Below are 18388 nucleotides of genomic sequence, written 5' to 3' on the forward strand. Positions count from 1 at the left end.
CACAGATGTCCTCCATCACCACGTTATATAAAGCACTGTCACCATCACTGCACACTTTCTGCCCTTCCTTTTCTTCCATTTGTTTCTTTCTCACTGAATTATCACTCGTTCCTTTTACAGTCTGACCCTCCTTTGTTTTTTCCTGCATGTTTAACCCATCTTGCCCAGTTTTCTCTGCATCCTGGGATGCAACAGGTGAGCATGTCTCACCTGGATGCTCCTGCTCAGCTCGATCCGCCACCACCCCCGCCACCGGCCAATCCGAACCCGAGACAGCAGCCTCTGTCGCTGGCAGACCCGGTCCCGAGCTGCCGGCGGTGGAGGCCGGCCGATCCGAGCCAGGCAGGAGGCTGGTGGTTCGGGCTCGGATCGGCTGGCCTCCACCGCCGGCCGATCCGAGCCCGAACCGCCAGCCTCCTGCCTGGCTTCGGGACAAGCCCGAACCAGGTGCCCCTCAGCCCCACACCCAAAGCACTTCATTGTCTCTGAAGTTACAAAGATGACATAATTAAACCCGTCAATATTAAAAGTCAGAGTGAGGTTCAGGTGAGAATTAGCATCTTTTGGCAGCATGTAAACAGACCTTCTGTGACAGACGACGTGCTTTAGCTTCTGTGATCTGCATCCCAACGGAACCATCTTTATGGGGGACACCAGCTGTCCGTACCAGGACAGCGCTGTGGACAGATCCTCGTTTTTTATAAACGGCGGCGCGTTGGAGATCATGATCTTTTTGGCAGGACTCACCAGTGGAAACACCGGAGTGAAAGTGTCTCTAACAACAATTCCACATTCAACCACCTGCTCCACTCCATCTAGAAACATGACCACAGCGCTGTTCATGCGAGAGGCCGATTTGATGCTCTCAAATCCGACCACCTCTCCCACAGCGACCTCCTCCACGGTGTACGGAGACCCAGCACCCACCTCGATGCCGTGTCTCCACGACAACCGGGAGAGATCACTGCCGCCGACCACCATTGTGTGTGAGGCGCCAACCAGCCAGACAAAGCCTGACCGGCAAACTCACAAAAACACCCTAAAAACACACAAACACTCAGCAACAAGACTACACTAAACCATGTATTGAAGAAAAAAAGACAGCAAAGAGATTAGAAATAGATCGAAACAACTCAATACAGCCGTTCTCACACCGCTCAACGAACTCACTCCGTCATTCACTCAGAGAGAGAGACAGAGAGACTCAGCGACCACAGTCTGGCCTTAGAGAGCGGCAGACACAGACAGACCCGGCTGTCCAGAGAGGACCGGCTGTGTCGGTTCTGTCCACACAGACAGACCGGGCTGTCCAGAGAGGACCGGCTGTGTCGGTTCTGTCCACACAGACAGACCCGGCTGTCCAGAGAGGACCGGCTGTGTCGGTTCTGTCCACACAGACAGACCGGGCTGTCCAGAGAGGACCGTCTGTGTCGGTTCTGTCCACACAGACAGACCGGGCTGTCCAGAGAGGACCGTCTGTGTCGGTTCTGTCCACACAGACAGACCCGGCTGTCCAGAGAGGACCGGCTGTGTCGGTTCTGTCCACACAGACAGACCCGGCTGTCCACACAGACAGACCTGGCTGTCCAGAGAGGACCGGCTGTGTCGGTTCTGTCCACACAGACAGACCCGGCTGTCCAGAGAGGACCGTCTGTGTCGGTTCTGTCCACACAGACAGACCCGGCTGTCCACACAGACAGACCTGGCTGTCCAGAGAGGACCGGCTGTGTCGGTTCTGTCCACACAGACAGACCCGGCTGTCCACACAGACAGACCCGGCTGTCCAGAGAGGACCGGCTGTGTCGGTTCTGTCCACACAGACAGACCCGGCTGTCCCGAGAGGACCGTCTGTGTCGGTTCTGTCCACACAGACAGACCCGGCTGTCCAGAGAGGACCGGCTGTGTCGGTTCTGTCCACACAGACAGACCCGGCTGTCCAGAGAGGACCGGCTGTGTCGGTTCTGTCCACACAGACAGGTGGAGACAGAGCAGCACTTCCTGCTGCACTGTGACACATACACAGACATCAGAACCAGATATACATTAAAATCACAGGTCCAACCCCAGACTTCCCCAAACTATCAGACCAAGAAAAACTACAACATTTACTGGGAGAAAAAACTGGCACTGCTGTAGATGCAGCGAGATCTGTGAATGCTGCCACAGGGGAAGAGACGAGCTGCACAACAACACCTGACATGATTTCCTCCACATGAACCAGCTGATCCTGACTGGGTTCTTACCTGCACACTGATATTCTGTTTACTATTGTTGTTATTATTGCTATTATTGTTATTGTTATTATCATCATTATTATTGTTATCATTATGATTGTTAACATTTTTTCTGTAATCCTGTATGCTTTGGCAATATTGTGAACCACAGTCATGCCAATAAAGCTTGTTGAAATTGAAATTGAGAGACAGAGAGAGAGAGAGAGAGACAGACAGACAGACATGTCGCAGGTACAGAGAGATGAGATGCAGCTCTCAGGTGGTCAGGTCTCAGTTCTCAGGTGAATCCCTGAGAACTCGTTGGTCTCTTGACGGTGTGTCGTGTTGCTGTTTTCTCATTTTAAAGACATTTGGATGCTTTAGTTCATTTTGCCTGCAGACTTTTAGACTTCAGTCTTTCATGTCGTGTTTGTTGTTTGTGTGTCTGTGTGTGAGGGTTGCGTCCTCTCTCAGGTCAACAACCTCTCCTGAGGTGGATTTTCAGATTATTATAATTTATTATGATAATATTTTTTATTATAATTCTCTCATTTCATTGATTGTTTCATGGAAACGTGTGAACCTCTTCATCCAGCTTTTCATGATTACGTGATGGCAGGATGCAAGCGGATGTGTGCACTGACCTGTGGACAGATTTATCTCTCACCTACATTCAGGATGATGACGTGAAAACTCGACTTGATATTTTCTGTTTGTTCAGAAGAAAAGTGTGTCCATCACATGTCAGATTAAAGACAATGTCTCTGTGTTGGACAGATCACTCCGGGCAGCAAGGCAGCGCAGGGTAACCTGGTCCAGGGTGACATCATCGTGGCCATCGATGGCGTCAGCACGGAGGGGATGACTCACCTGGAGGCTCAGAACAAGATCAAAATGGCCAACTACAACCTGGCGCTCACCATGAGCAAGTTAGTAAAAACTCAAGAGCAGCAGGAGTTTTTCTTCTCTGTCAAAGATACATGTTGGATGTCTTTTACTCCTGTTGTCCTGAATGAGCCTCAGCTAACAGCAGTGTGTATGTGTGTGTGTTTGTGTGTTTGTGTTTATGAAGCTGCTGGTGTCACGATGTGTTCAGGATCTGGTAAAAGCAAGGGAAAATATATTTTTAAAGACAAAATCAGAGACAAGCAAACTATTAAAATGTTGTGATTTAATGACTGTTGAAATATTTAAAAAATCAAATTATTTATTTAACACACTTTTAATGTTGAACATGAGATCAGTGCTGATCCAGTTGAGACGTCAGGAAACGGACCAGAACATCTTCAGCTGGTTAGAAACAGGAGATGACTTCCTGTGAAATGTCCCGCACTTCAGAAAACATGATAAACCTGAATTAATTTTTCCTTTCACATGTGGATCAGATCAGATTGGGTCAGGTCGGGTCGGTTGGATCAATGATGAGATTAAGAAATGAAAAACACAACAAACACAAAAAAAATATTAAAGATGCAAGCAGCGATGAACAGGCCCTCGCAGTCCACGCGCGTCGGGGTGCTGCTGCTGTCGGGGCGCTGCTGCTGTCGGGGCGCTCTGCTGCTGTCGGGGCGCTGCTGCTGCTGTCGGGGCACGCTGCTGCTGCTGTCGGGGCACACTGCTGCTGCTGTCGGGGCGCGCTGCTGCTGTCGGGGCACACTGCTGCTGCTGTCGGGGCGCTGCTGCTGCTGTCGGGGCGCGCTGCTGCTGTCGGGGCGCGCTGCTGCTGTCGGGGCACGCTGCTGCTGTCGGGGCACGCTGCTGCTGCTGCTGTCGGGGCACGCTGCTGCTGTCGGGGCACGCTGCTGCTGCTGTCGGGGCGCTGCTGCTGCTGTCGGGGCACGCTGCTGCTGCTGTCGGGGCACGCTGCTGCTGTCCGGGCGCTGCTGCTGCTGTTGGGGCACGCTGCTGCTGCTGTCGGGGCACGCTGCTGCTGTCGGGGCACTGCTGCTGTCGGGGCACGCCGCTGTTGCTGTTGCTGCTGTCGGGGCGCTGCTGAAATGGGAAATTTGAATCAAAATGGCCGACTTCCTGTTGGAGTGACAGTTTGGTACCCCGATGTTTTTTGTGCATCTGGTGATGGTCTCGACCATTGCGTCCACCCACTCTTTTATATTACGACGTTTAACTGTTTTCCAATGTCTCAAAATGATTCTTGATGCAGTGATTAAACCGACCATAATAACAGAAAAGGTACTTTTTGAAATGTTAGGTATTTGGGATTTGTCCCCTAATAAACATAATTCAGGGGTCAGAGGTATTGCTGAACCAAGCCAGCCACTCAAAACCTCTACCACTTTAACCCAGAACGGCATCACCAGGGCACACTCCCATATACAGTGTAGAAAAGTTCCCACCTCTGTTTTACATTTCCAACATAGGTTGTCATTCATCAGTTTCATCCTGTGAAGTCTCGTCGGCGTGTGGTAATATCGATGTATAATCTTATACTGTATGAACTTTCCTCTCGCCTCTCTCACATGTTTTCCACACTCCGTCAAAATCTCCAACCATTTCTCGGGGCTTGGATTGTTAATATTCCAGGGGGCGCTATAGAGTCCGATGGTAACACCTTTCGTCAGTGATCATCAGAAGGGTATTGGCATTAATTATAGCAAGTTTCGTGTTAATCCGACCTACTGATGTGGAGATATAAAATACTTCAATATAAAGAGCGCCACCTAGTGGTAATCAGCCAAAATTTAGCACAGAGCCTCAGGGGCTCATGCGGAAGTAGAAACCTGAGTTTGATGTCATTCGGTCACACGAATTTGGAGATATGCAACACTTCCTGTTCTGACCCAAATCTGCAGGAAGTTGTTATTTAATAGCTTGAGTATTGTTTTAAATATCAATTCTTTCTTAATAACTCTTTGTCAGGGGAGTCCACAGATGCTGTGTGCAAAGTTTCTTGCAAATTGGTGAAATTGCCTGGGAGGAGTTTGAAAAGTAGGTTTGCGACATTTTGCCAATTAGCCCAAGAAAAACGTGGGCAGAAATGGGCGTGGCCTATATCACAAGATTCAGCAGAATTCAGGGAATGTGTGGATATATTTTTGACTGGAGTGACAAGGCAAAACGCACTTCTCTTTAGTATAACAACTAGGGATGTACATCGTTAGGATTTTATCAATACCGATACTCCTTATTGGTACCGATACAATCGATACTCTTATCGATACCACAACATGTAATTTTGTGTAAAAAAACAAGATGTTAAAAGATCTCAACCTTTTTTTTTTATAACCACAAGGTAATAATAAAGCTTCAACAGAACAGAAGCTGTGCAGTTACAAATATTCCAGAACAGATAACCAGGACTTTATATCTGGGATGTCGGAGCACAACGCAGCAGTTCAGCTGAATTTAGCACAGAGCAGGCAGGAAGTCAAGCAGCGAAATAACAGTATAACATCCGGTTACTTTTCAAAATAAAACACTCTGTGTTGACACCAGCACACAAATCTCAAAAAAGAGACAAACACAAGCTCTTCTGCTAATCCTTCAGTCGGGAACACTTCCTGCTGTTGTTTTTATAACACATACCTATAACTGCGGTCGCGAGTGATTATGTGATTATTGCGGAAACTCTTCGGCCTCGCGACGCCAGCTGTCTACCGTACTGCGCCGTGGTGGACTCAAAGTGCAACCGGTAAGGGTTATCTGACGGTGGACAGCGGAGCAAAACCGGATCGGAGCCGTAACATAGCGGACAGTATGAAGCTAAAGGAGTGCGGTGTGTTTGATTGCTATAACAAAGCGAGAGAGTTAGCAGCCCAGCTAACGCTAAAGACTGCAGCACCCTGGTAGCGGCACCCAGTTTCGTTTCTGCAACGTCAAGTCAAGGAGTTTGTTGTTAAGTTTGTAGTCATTACAGTTGGGTAGATGTTCAAAAACCAATAAAAATCATCAAAAAAAAGTTTTTTTTTAAAAGTACCGATGACAGTACAGTTTGTCCGGAACGGTACCCTGGTACCGACCCAATTAGGAGCTGGTACCAAAAAGTACCGGCCCTCGGTATACATCCCTAATAGCAACACCTAGTGGTGGAATTTCATGACAAGCACAGATTACATTCGTCCGGGAAGACGAGGGCCAAGCCAGACTCTCCACTTCAAGACCAGATGCTGGATGGCTAGACGGGCCATGTGACTGGAAGCTGTTGGTAGACTTAAGCCAGAAGCTCTATTTCCATACTGAGATTCCACAGAGTCTCTTAGCAGAGTATGCAACTGGGGATATTAACATCTAGTCCTACAAAACAGATATTGGGCCCTAAAAATACATCAAAGAAGAATTTAATGATAATGTTGCGCCTGACATCAAAAGTATTGATCATCACTGTCGTTTGTCTCACTGCAGGTCGAAGCGTCCCATTCCAATGATGACACCACGAATGGACGCCTCCACTCTTCCCTCACTGATCCCCCACCAACAGGTAACTTACCCATGATGCATCTCTGCTGTCTGCTGCAATCAAACCCCCCCTGGATACTAAGATGACACACACACACACACACACACACGATGTAGATGTCTGGTTCCCCCTGGTGGTCACAGGAAGAACAACATAAACTGAGTCCACGATGTCCTAAATCAATAAAAACTGTTGAGTGAAAATGATCAATATCTTTAATCCCTGAACAGTAAAAATGTTTTTAATGTCATAAACATAAAACATGTGTGGAGCAAATGTTACAGAAGAACGGAAGCCCTGAGTGTCAAATCAGAATGGGGGAACGGTTTGTTACTATTTATTTTTCTCTGTGAACCAGCTGGGAAAATAATTCTTCGGCTAATTGTTTGTTTCACGAATGGAGAAAATATCAATAAAAAAAGATAGATAAAGAAATGTAATTAGAAAATATAAATGACTCATTAATAATAATTAGTTTTTCCTCTCAGGGCTCCGACACACGACAGATGTGATGAGGAGAAACTGATGAGCACATTTAAAACATTTTAATGAAGAAATAAAATGATAGTTTTACATTCAGACTCGTTTTGTAAAAATATGCTAATAAGACATTTTTACAAAATTGACAGCAGAACTTGTCTGTGAAACATATTGATCACACATTGATAGTTGTTACCCAACACTCTCCCCCTCCTGCTCCACCTGAAGCCTCAGTCGGTGCAGGTCAACGGCCGGCTGTCGGCCTGCAGCGCCTCCTCCGGGCCTGCAGAGGTGGCGGCGGTCAGCCCGAATCACAGGAAGCAGTATAACTCTCCGATCGGCCTGTACTCAGAGGACACTCTGAGGGAGATGGCAACCATTCAAGCGGGTCGGCCTGCCGGGTACGTAGAGACAAGGAGGCTGGACGAGATTAATGATAAAGTGGAGAAAACATGGCAGGAGATCGTCCCTCAGAGGCAGAGCTGATCAGGAAGCGACCAGGAGGCGATCAGGAGCTGAGCAACCCAGTTTCATTTATTTAAATCACGTCACTCTGCCGATCTGATTCACTCAGATCAAACAATTATTACGTTAAGTTCAGTGCAAATTTAAACTGTATTAGTCCATCCAACACATCCAACGTGTCCAACACATCCAACGTGTCCAACACATCCAACGTGTCCAATACATCCAACACATCCAACGTGTCCAACACATCCAACGTGTCCAACACATCCAACGTGTCCAACACATCCAACACATCCAACGTGTCCAACACATCCAACGTGTCCAACACATCCAACACATCCAACGTGTCCAATACATCCAACACATCCAACGTGTCCAACACATCCAACGTGTCCAACACATCCAACACATCCAACGTGTCCAACACATCCAACGTGTCCAACACATCCAACGTGTCCAACACATCCAACGTGTCCAACACATCCAACACATCCACCAGCGAGTGAACCAGAACAGTAAAGTTGAGTCCCGACTGATAAACAATGAGTTGAAACTATAAAGGTCTGGTGGCTATATAAAGGCAAAGGATGCTAACTTTAGCTACGTAGCCTGGTACTCGGCTACATAACAGGTTTTCAGAATGGAAAATATCTTTTTCAGTTCGATCGTCAGTGCTTAGACAAACTTCTTCTTCAGCTTCATTAGCGGTACATGACGTTTCCTGACAGCAGCTCCTCCTCTGACCTTCCTGCCATGTGGACGACACGTCAGCTGAGCTCAGAATGAACCTCTGCTGACGTTTAAAGACCAAGAGAAGAAGAAACGAGGGCAGATCAGAACATTCTGGTGATTCTGAAAACATGAGTCTTACATTTTTAACAAACAACAAAACAGCAGCTGGAGCAGCACTAATCAATAGTAACTGATGATTTAGTGATCATCAACCTTAACTTAAGAAGGTTCTCAGCATGTAGCTCTGTGAGTACAGTGGTGGAGAGTAACTAAGTACAATTACTTAAAGGAACAGTTCATGTTCTGTGATATTATTACTTTTACTCAAGTAAATCACCAGATTACTTCGTCCACCACTGAGTGATGTGACTGAGTGAGGAGGAACTCATCCAACACACACATTACTGTACACACACGCGCACACACACACACACACACACACACACACACACACACACATGCTCAAACACACACACACACACACTATCCTGCAACAGATTAAAATACACACTTCCTCTTTAGCATTCACAGCTTTACAAAGCTCTGATGGGAGTTGTGTGTGTGTGTGTGTGTGTGTGTTACCATAACTATTCATAATCATATCACACACACACAGACTCACACACATACACACAGTTTCCTCAGTTCACAGTGTGATTCAGTTACTGTGTCACTGATGCGGCCCAACACCTGTTGGTTCCTCTGGCTGCTGTTAAAGGTCAGGGAACCTTCTGGACACACACACACACACACACACACACACACACACACACACACACACAGTATGACACTCGTTGCCTGGAGACTGAGACCTAAAATGATTAAACATGATGGATGAATGAATTGAATTGATTCTCATGTCTGTATGAAAACATGAAGCAGGCAGCAGCTGGTTAGCTTAGCATCTTAGCATACAGATAAACCATGTATTCAGTTTTGGTTCTGTGACGAGGGACTGATCCAAAAAGTTCTATGGTTTTAACAGCTGATGGACTTTAGACCTCAGCACACTTCTGAGCGGACCCTCTGAGGTCCTCAGACCAGATGTTTCCCCTCAGGGTCTCCTCATTAAATCTCTCCCCACACACAGATTCGTAGGAGTGGTTGACCTCTGACCTCTGACCTCTGTTTCTCCCCTCTCTGTTGTCAGTCATGTTCTTAACGACTTCCTCTTCTCTCTTCTCTGTCGTCTCCTCGCTGTGGCTCGGACCAGGTTGTCTCCCCCGCTGGCCCAAAGTTGGTATCCTCCTTGTTTGCTGATTGCATCCTGGATGTGTTGTGATGTTGTTTAGACCTTTGAAGGCATGCTTGGTTCTGTGTGTCAGAGGAAATAGTTTCTTCTCTGTATGTTTCTAACACAGATACATTTAGCTCAGAGGCACTTCCTCTCGTGTTGTGAACTGATTGAAAACAGGAAATATCAGGAGCAACAAAAATCAGCCTGAACACGATGTGAGCCAGGTGATATCCCGACCTGACCACCTGACAGGTGCGTCTGGCTCATCAACCGATTCTTTAACCTCGTGTGGTAATCATAGCTGTTGTAATGGACGCCTCATCTGCCGCCTCAGTGTCGGGTCAGAAGAGAAAAATTCCACGTCGTGTTGTTGGTGTTGACCAATAGGAGCACAGAGCGCTCATTACCTGTAAACATGGTGAAGGGAAGAGGGATGATGCTGTTGGTGCTCAGTGTTGCCAGATCTCAGGACAGAAATAAGCAACTGGACCTGTGGAAACAGACGACAGGTGATTTAATCATTCATGTGTTCGGGTCAGAATCACTGACATTGAATGGATTTTGTAAGAAACTCTTTTTGGAATTTTGCCTTTCTAAACCTAAGGTGGTGGAACAAAGAATAAATGAATAAATGAAAAACAGAGTGAAGATTGAATGGTCCTTCACTTCAGGTCCAGTCCTCGTCTGCTCTGCGGCTCCGTCTCTGTTTTCCTCTCTGTGCTGTAGTTGGACTTTGTCCTGGCGTTGTGTCGTGTCTGAGCGAGACATCAAGCACAAAGTAAGAAAACAAGTCACTTCAGATAAGATCTGGAAGACAAGGTGGACAAGAACATCAAACTGTTGCTCCCTCAATAAGTTGAATCCTGTTTCTGATTATTAAAAACATCAGGATCATTTTTCTAGGTCCACTGACGCAGCATGGTTTTAATGCTCGGCTCCTTCAGTCTGCTGAGGTGCTGGTTCTGGCTCAGACAGAACGAGTTCAGAAGACATGTTGATTAATCAAACGATATCTGAACGGTAATGAGATGTCAGAGTTAACGCTGTGTGTTTAGCTCCCGGCTCTTTAATCTGCAGTATCTTTATATTTTCTCTAACATCACCGTCTCTGCCTCCTGGAGTTTGATTTAACCTGCAGGGAGCACCAGGCGGGTGGAGATTACAGGCCATGTAGGCATCACCTGCTACACCCAGCAGGTTAAAACAAACAAAAGTCCGGTCTGATTCTGGTAAATTTGTTGTGTAATGTTGTGACGTGATTCTTGTGGTTTGCTGTGTTTCTGCCTGTTGTGTGTCTGTTGTTGACTGAATCACCGCGAGGCTGATTGTGTCTCTCAACTGAAGAGACAAACGAGCTGAAGCAGCAGAGACTTAATTAACTGTCAGAATCCCTCCTGGGTCATGTTCTGCTGCTGCTGCTGCTGTGTGTGTGTGTGTATACATGCATCCTCACACACACTAATGTTATTAAAAATAGAGACGATGCTGAATGTGGCTGATGAAACGTCAGCAGTGTCTCTGAGACGATTGTCTCTGTTGCATCTCGTGGTGTTTGTGGTGAGTTGGTTTGAACATGAAGTATTTCCTCTTGTTTCTGATCAGGGAACATTCACAAGACAAATAAATCTACTTAATCAAGTAGTGCTCAAGCTTTCTTTGACTTAAATCCAACCACTGGACCAGTGACATCATCACCAGACTCCCTTAACAAATGTGTCAGTTTAGTGAGTTGTTGAGTTGGAGACACTTTATAAACTCTGTGAAACTCTGTCTCTGACTCATTCTGCATTATTTGGACCTTCTTGTTCATTCAGCAAATGTTCTACATGAACTTCTTTCTGTCTTTGTGTAGAAACATGGAGTCTGTTTGTCTCAGTGATGGATGGTTAGTTTCATACAGAGCAGGAAGTGACATCACATTGGTGTGGTCACTCAGACGATGTTCATGTATCTGTGAACAGTTTCTGTTTGTGAGGCTGACGGTGTGAAACTGTGTTGTTGCATGAAGAAGCGGTTTCAGGTGTCAACAGGTGAATGATGCTTTAGGCTGTGATTGGTTGCTTGTTGCTGTGAGCATGACGGCCTACGTGTGTCTTCTTTAACACCAACCTTTGACCTTTGCGCCCACCTCACATACCTCCTTTCTTCCCTTGTCCTCCAACTATCCGCCCACTTCCTGTCTTCCTCTCCGTCACCACTCCTCCTCCTTCACGTCGCCTCTCCTGCCATCAGCGCCGGCTTCATCCCCGGCGCTCTGGACACCGCCCTCTCCACCCATAAACCCATAGAGGTGAAGGGCCCTGGTGGTAAAGCCACCATCATCCACGCCCAGTACAACACGCCCATCAGCATGTACTCACAGGACGCCATCATGGACGCCATCGCAGGGCAGACACAGGGAAAGGGTCACGATGCTGGGTGAGAACGCCTCCTCCATCTCCTCCACCTCCTTCGTCTTTTCACTCCCGCTCTTCCTCTTCACCATCTTTCCATGTTCTCCTTCTTCCTCTTTTTCCTTCTTCCTGTACTTCTGTGTTCTCCTCCTCGTCTCTTCTTCCTCCTGAACCCACACAGATCCAAAGACTCTGACTTTAAAACAGACATTTTAGATTTAATATAAATGTTTCTTCATGGAGACTTCCTCCTCCTCTTCCTCCCCCTCTTCCTCCTCCTCCTCCTTTATATCTCCTCTTCTCCTACATGGTGTTGGCTTGTACATAGTGGTGGACTGTTGTGGACTTTCTCTGGTTGATATTAGAAGTTTTCTGAAGGTTTTATTCAGTCCTTGTCTTACGGTTAAACTCAGCGGGTAGAGCTGGTTGACTAGTGTTCGAAAGGTTGCTGGTTTGAATCCCGGCTCTCCTGGGGCGGAACCGAGCTGCATGTTGAAGTATCCTTGAACAAGATACTGAACCCCCAAACTGCTCCTGATGTGCAGTTGGCACCTTGTGTGGCGGCTTCTGCCATCAGTGAGGCTGCGATGAGCTGGAGACTCGTCCAGGGTGAACCTGCCTTCACCCAGAGAGAAACTGAGATTGGCTCCAGAACACATATTTATAAACAGTGCATATATTTATACATAGTGTATGTATATTTATATACAGTACATATACTCATAAACGGTACACATACTCATATACAGTGCATATATTTATATACAGTACATATACTCATATACGGTACACATACTCATATACAGTGCATATATTTATATACAGTACACTTATTCATATATAGTACACATACTCATATACAGTACATATATTTATATACAGTACACTTATTCATATACAGTACATATATTTATATATAGTACACATACTCATATACAGTACACATACTCATATACAGTACATATATTTATACACAGTACACTTATTCATATACAGTACACTTATTCATATATAGTACATATATTTATATACAGTACACTAATTCATATATAGTACATATATTTATATACAGTACACTTATTCATATATAGTACATATATTTATATACAGTACACTTATTCATATACAGTACACATACTCATATACAGTACATATATTTATACACAGTACACTTATTCATATACAGTACATATATTTATATACAGTACACTTATTCATATATAGTACATATATTTATATACAGTACACTTATTCATATATAGTACACATACTCATATACAGTACATATATTTATACACAGTACACTTATTCATATACAGTACATATATTTATATATAGTACACATACTCATATACAGTACACATACTCATATACAGTACACTTATTCATATATAGTACACATACTCATATACAGTACATATATTTATATATAGTACACATACTCATACAGTACACATACTCATATACAGTACATATATTTATATATAGTACACATACTCATATACAGTACACATACTCATATACAGTACACTTATTCATATATAGTACACATACTCATATACAGTACATATATTTATATACAGTACACTTATTCATGTATAGTACACATACTCATATACAGTACATATATTTATATATAGTACACATACTCATATACAGTACACATATTTATATACAGTACACTTATTCATATATAGTACACATACTCATATACAGAACATATATTTATATACAGTACACTTATTCATATATAGTACATATATTTATATACAGTACACTTAATCATATATAGTAAACATACTCATATACAGTACATATATTTGTATATAGTACACATACTCATATACAGTACACATACTCATATACAGTACATATATTTATACACAGTGCACTTATTCATATACAGTACACTTATTCATATATAGTACATATATTTATATACAGTACACTTATTCATATACAGTACACATACTCATATACAGTACATATATTTATACACAGTACACTTATTCATATACAGTACATATATTTATATACAGTACACTTATTCATATATAGTACATATATTTATATACAGTACACTTATTCATATATAGTACATATATTTATATACAGTACACTTATTCATATATAGTACACATACTCATATACAGTACATATATTTATACACAGTACACTTATTCATATACAGTACATATATTTATATATAGTACACATACTCATATACAGTACACATACTCATATACAGTACACTTATTCATATATAGTACACATACTCATATACAGTACATATATTTATATATAGTACACATACTCATATACAGTACACATACTCATATACAGTACACTTATTCATATATAGTACACATACTCATATACAGTACATATATTTATATACAGTACACTTATTCATGTATAGTACACATACTCATATACAGTACATATATTTATATATAGTACACATACTCATATACAGTACACATATTTATATACAGTACACTTATTCATATATAGTACACATACTCATATACAGAACATATATTTATATATAGTACACTTATTCATATATAGTACATATATTTATATACAGTACACTTAATCATATATAGTAAACATACTCATATACAGTACATATATTTGTATATAGTACACATACTCATACAGTACACATACTCATATACAGTACACATATTTATATACAGTACACTTATTCATATATAGTACATATATTTATATACAGTACACTTAATCATATATAGTAAACATACTCATATACAGTACATATATTTGTATATAGTACACATACTCATACAGTACACATACTCATATACAGTACACATATTTATATACAGTACACTTATTCATATATAGTACATATATTTATATACAGTACACTTAATCATATATAGTAAACATACTCATATACAGTACATATATTTGTATATAGTACACATACTCATACAGTACACATACTCATATACAGTACACATATTTATATACAGTACACTTATTCATATACAGTACATATATTTATACACAGTGTATGTATATTTATATACAGTACACATACTCATATACAGTACACATATTTATACACAGTACACTTATTCATATATAGTACACATACTCATATACAGTACATATATTTATATACAGTACACTTATTCATATATAGTACATATATTTATATACAGTACACTTAATCATATATAGTAAACATACTCATATACAGTACATATATTTGTATATAGTACACATACTCATACAGTACACATACTCATATACAGTACACATATTTATATACAGTACACTTATTCATATATAGTACATATATTTATATACAGTACACTTATTCATATATAGTAAACATACTCATATACAGTACACATATTTATATACAGTACACTTATTCATATATAGTACATATATTTATATACAGTACACTTATTCATATATAGTAAACATACTCATATACAGTACATATATTTATATACAGTACACTTATTCATATATAGTACATATATTTATATATAGTACACATACTCATATACAGTACATATATTCATATACAGTACACATACTCATATACAGTACATATATTTTTACACAGTGTATGTATATTTATATACAGTACATATACTCATATATAGTACACATACTCATATACAGTACATATATTTATATACAGTACATATATTTATATACAGTACACATACTCATATACAGTACACATACGATATACAGTATGTTCCTCCTCTCTGTCCGTCCCTCCTCCATGTGTTCCTTCCTCTCCTGTGTTCCTCCTCTCTGTGTTCCTCCTTCCATGTGTTCCTCCTCTCTGTGTTCCTCCTCCATGTGTTCCTCCTCATGTGTTTCCTCCTCCATGTGTTCCTCCTCTCATGTGTTCCTCCTCCATGTGTTCCTCCTCTCTGTGTTCCTCCTCCATGTGTTCCTCCCTCTGTGTTCCTCCTCTCTGTGTTCCTCCTCCATGTGTTCCTCCTCCATGTGTTCCTCCTCCATGTGTTCCTCCTCTCTGTGTTCCTCCTCTCTGTGTTCCTCCTCCATGTGTTCCTCCTCTCTGTGTTCCTCCTCCATGTGTTCCTCCTCCATGTGTTCCTCCTCTCTGTGTTCCTCCTCCATGTGTTCCTCCTCCATGTGTTCCTCCTCTCTGTGTTCCTCCTCCATGTGTTCCTCCTCCATGTGTTCCTCCTCTCTGTGTTCCTCCTCCATGTGTTCCTCCTCTCTGTGTTCCTCCTCCATGTGTTCCTCCTCTCTGTGTTCCTCCTCCATGTGTTCCTCCTCTCTGTGTTCCCCCCTCCATGTGTTCCTCCTCCATGTGTTCCTCCTCTCTGTGTTCCTCCTCCATGTGTTCCTCCTCTCTGTGTTCCTCCTCCATGTGTTCCTCCTCCATGTGTTCCTCCTCTCTGTGTTCCTCCTCCATGTGTTCCTCCTCTCTGTGTTCCTCCTCCATGTGTTCCTCCTCTCTGTGTTCCTCCTCCATGTGTTCCTCCTCTCTGTGTTCCCCCTCCATGTGTTCCTCCTCCATGTGTTCCTCCTCTCTGTGTTCCTCGTCCATGTGTTCCTCCTCTCTGTGTTCCTCCTCTCTGTGTTCCTCCTCCATGTGTTCCTCCTCCATGTGTTCCTCCTCTCTGTGTTCCTCCTCCATGTGTTCCTCCTCTCTGTGTTCCTCCTCCATGTGTTCCTCCTCCATGTGTTCCTCCTCTCTGTGTTCCTCCTCCATGTGTTCCTCCTCCATGTGTTCCTCCTCTCTGTGTTCCTCCTCTCTGTGTTCCTCGTCCATGTGTTCCTCCTCTCTGTGTTCCTCCTCTCTGTACACTAATGATCAGTTTTCCATGTGGTGGTAAACGAGTGTTGACGGCTGAGGTTCTGTGTGCATGAAGAAGTCGCGTTGCTGCAGCTGATAATGAACCTGCTGTAATTGAAACAGCTGACGAGCTTCCTCCTCCTGCGCTGTCACATCCAACTCACTTACTGAGAAACTTACAGAAAGACTCATTTATAACATTTATAACAGGTTCTAAGTTCTCTTCTTCTTCTTCTTCTTCTCTTCGGTGGTTTATATCTTTAAATGTTCTGTCAATGAAAACATGTCAAATGTGTCTCATGTGTCTCTCTGTGAACACTTTCTGATGGCAGCAGCCATCTTCATCTCCATCCTCACCGTCTCCTTCTTCTTCATGTCATGCAAATCTAATCAGTGGCAGCTCAGCACAGCTTCTTCTTTGCTCTCATGTAAAATCACATCAGCTGTTTGCTTCTGCTTCTTTTTGGAAACCATACAAACATTTTGGTGCTCCAGGTTTTAGTCACGGTGTCCAAAAGTTTACCAAAAATCCCTAAAAGTGGCTCACAATCCGTGAAGCTTCAGCTCCAGTGCGTTAGTGTTGACTCGGTTTGGTATCGGGGGTTTGGTTACAGTTCTGTCCCAGTTAAAGAGCATCTTGTAGACAACGCCTCTGCCGTCTACCGGGCCGTCCAGAGTGCAGAGACGGACCCAGAGCTGGGCGACAGGGGGCGCCACAGCGCCAGCATGCAGTCCAAGTCCTTCCAGGTCCTCACCCACATGACCCGAACTGAGTCCAGTAAGTTTGTTGTCCTGAACTGCTGAGTTTAGAGTTTGAGAATTTAAATTCTTGGCTGACCTTTTAAACTGAGCATGCTCAGTAACATCTCCTCTCATGTTTCCTGTCTGTTCCAGCACCAGGAGAGAAGGAGGAGGAGAAGGAGGTGCTGAGGAGGAGCAGGTAGGCAGCAGAGCTCCATTAAACAGCTGCTGACCTCACCTGTACAATCTGCCTACGCCCACAAACATGTTGCCCCACCCCTGCCTCGGCTTACTGCCCCGCCCACAACAACTCATCTCATTAGATAGCGAGAGAATCAAGTTAACAAACAAATGATTGAACTCATCCTCATAAAGTAACTAAGTACATGTTCCATTCCGTTTTCTTTCCGCTTATCCGTGAGGGTTGCGGGGATGTTGCCGCTATATTTCCCCCTAAGGGGTCGTGGAGCTTACTGGGGCCAAATCCAGTTTACTCCAGTGGCGAACCGTGCCTATCAGAACTAGGCCTTCTGTAACAATATCATCTCCACCTGTTGCCACAACTCGCCAGTTAAGCTAGGTCTCGCGTGACTGAGCCAGCGGGCCTTCTAGAATACCCTGGAGCTGTAGAAAGTCTTAAAGAATACGCCCATTGGCTACAAATCCAAATATGATTGGTTGATCAAATTGTCAATCCAAATGTACTCTCTCATTACGTTTAATGGCCAGGGGCTTCGATAAGGGAAACAGATTACTCTGGATGGAGGATATTCTGCCCAGAGACACATAGAAAAATATCTGATTGGTTGAATTTTTTTTCCAACAGAAAACCACTCAAATGCGCAGTGTAAGGACAGAAAACTACAGAAACAAGTCGGCGTAATT

The 18388-nt window shown here is 43.3% G+C and overlaps 1 protein-coding gene across 11 annotated transcripts in view; it reads left to right on the plus strand.

Moving 5' to 3' along the window:
* Nucleotides 1-18388, plus strand: part of LOC115597113 (LIM domain-binding protein 3-like) — a 49577-nt gene that overhangs the window by 23122 nt on the left and 8067 nt on the right. For 5 of the 11 annotated variants that reach the window (XM_030442800.1, XM_030442802.1, XM_030442803.1 and 2 more), the window contains exons 3-7: nucleotides 2991-3142; nucleotides 6573-6648; nucleotides 7336-7508; nucleotides 17377-17540; nucleotides 17657-17702. In XM_030442800.1, coding sequence (XP_030298660.1) covers nucleotides 2991-3142; nucleotides 6573-6648; nucleotides 7336-7508; nucleotides 17377-17540; nucleotides 17657-17702 — 611 coding nt within the window. Of the gene's footprint in view, nucleotides 1-2990; nucleotides 3143-6572; nucleotides 6649-7335; nucleotides 7509-9520; nucleotides 9544-11776; nucleotides 11963-17376; nucleotides 17541-17656; nucleotides 17703-18388 lie in introns of all 11 variants that reach the window. The other 6 variants (XM_030442805.1, XM_030442808.1, XM_030442810.1 and 3 more) reach the window with 2 other exon arrangements.

Source organism: Sparus aurata, chromosome 15, assembly GCF_900880675.1.
Source record: "Sparus aurata chromosome 15, fSpaAur1.1, whole genome shotgun sequence".
NCBI classification, from domain to species: domain Eukaryota; kingdom Metazoa; phylum Chordata; class Actinopteri; order Spariformes; family Sparidae; genus Sparus; species Sparus aurata.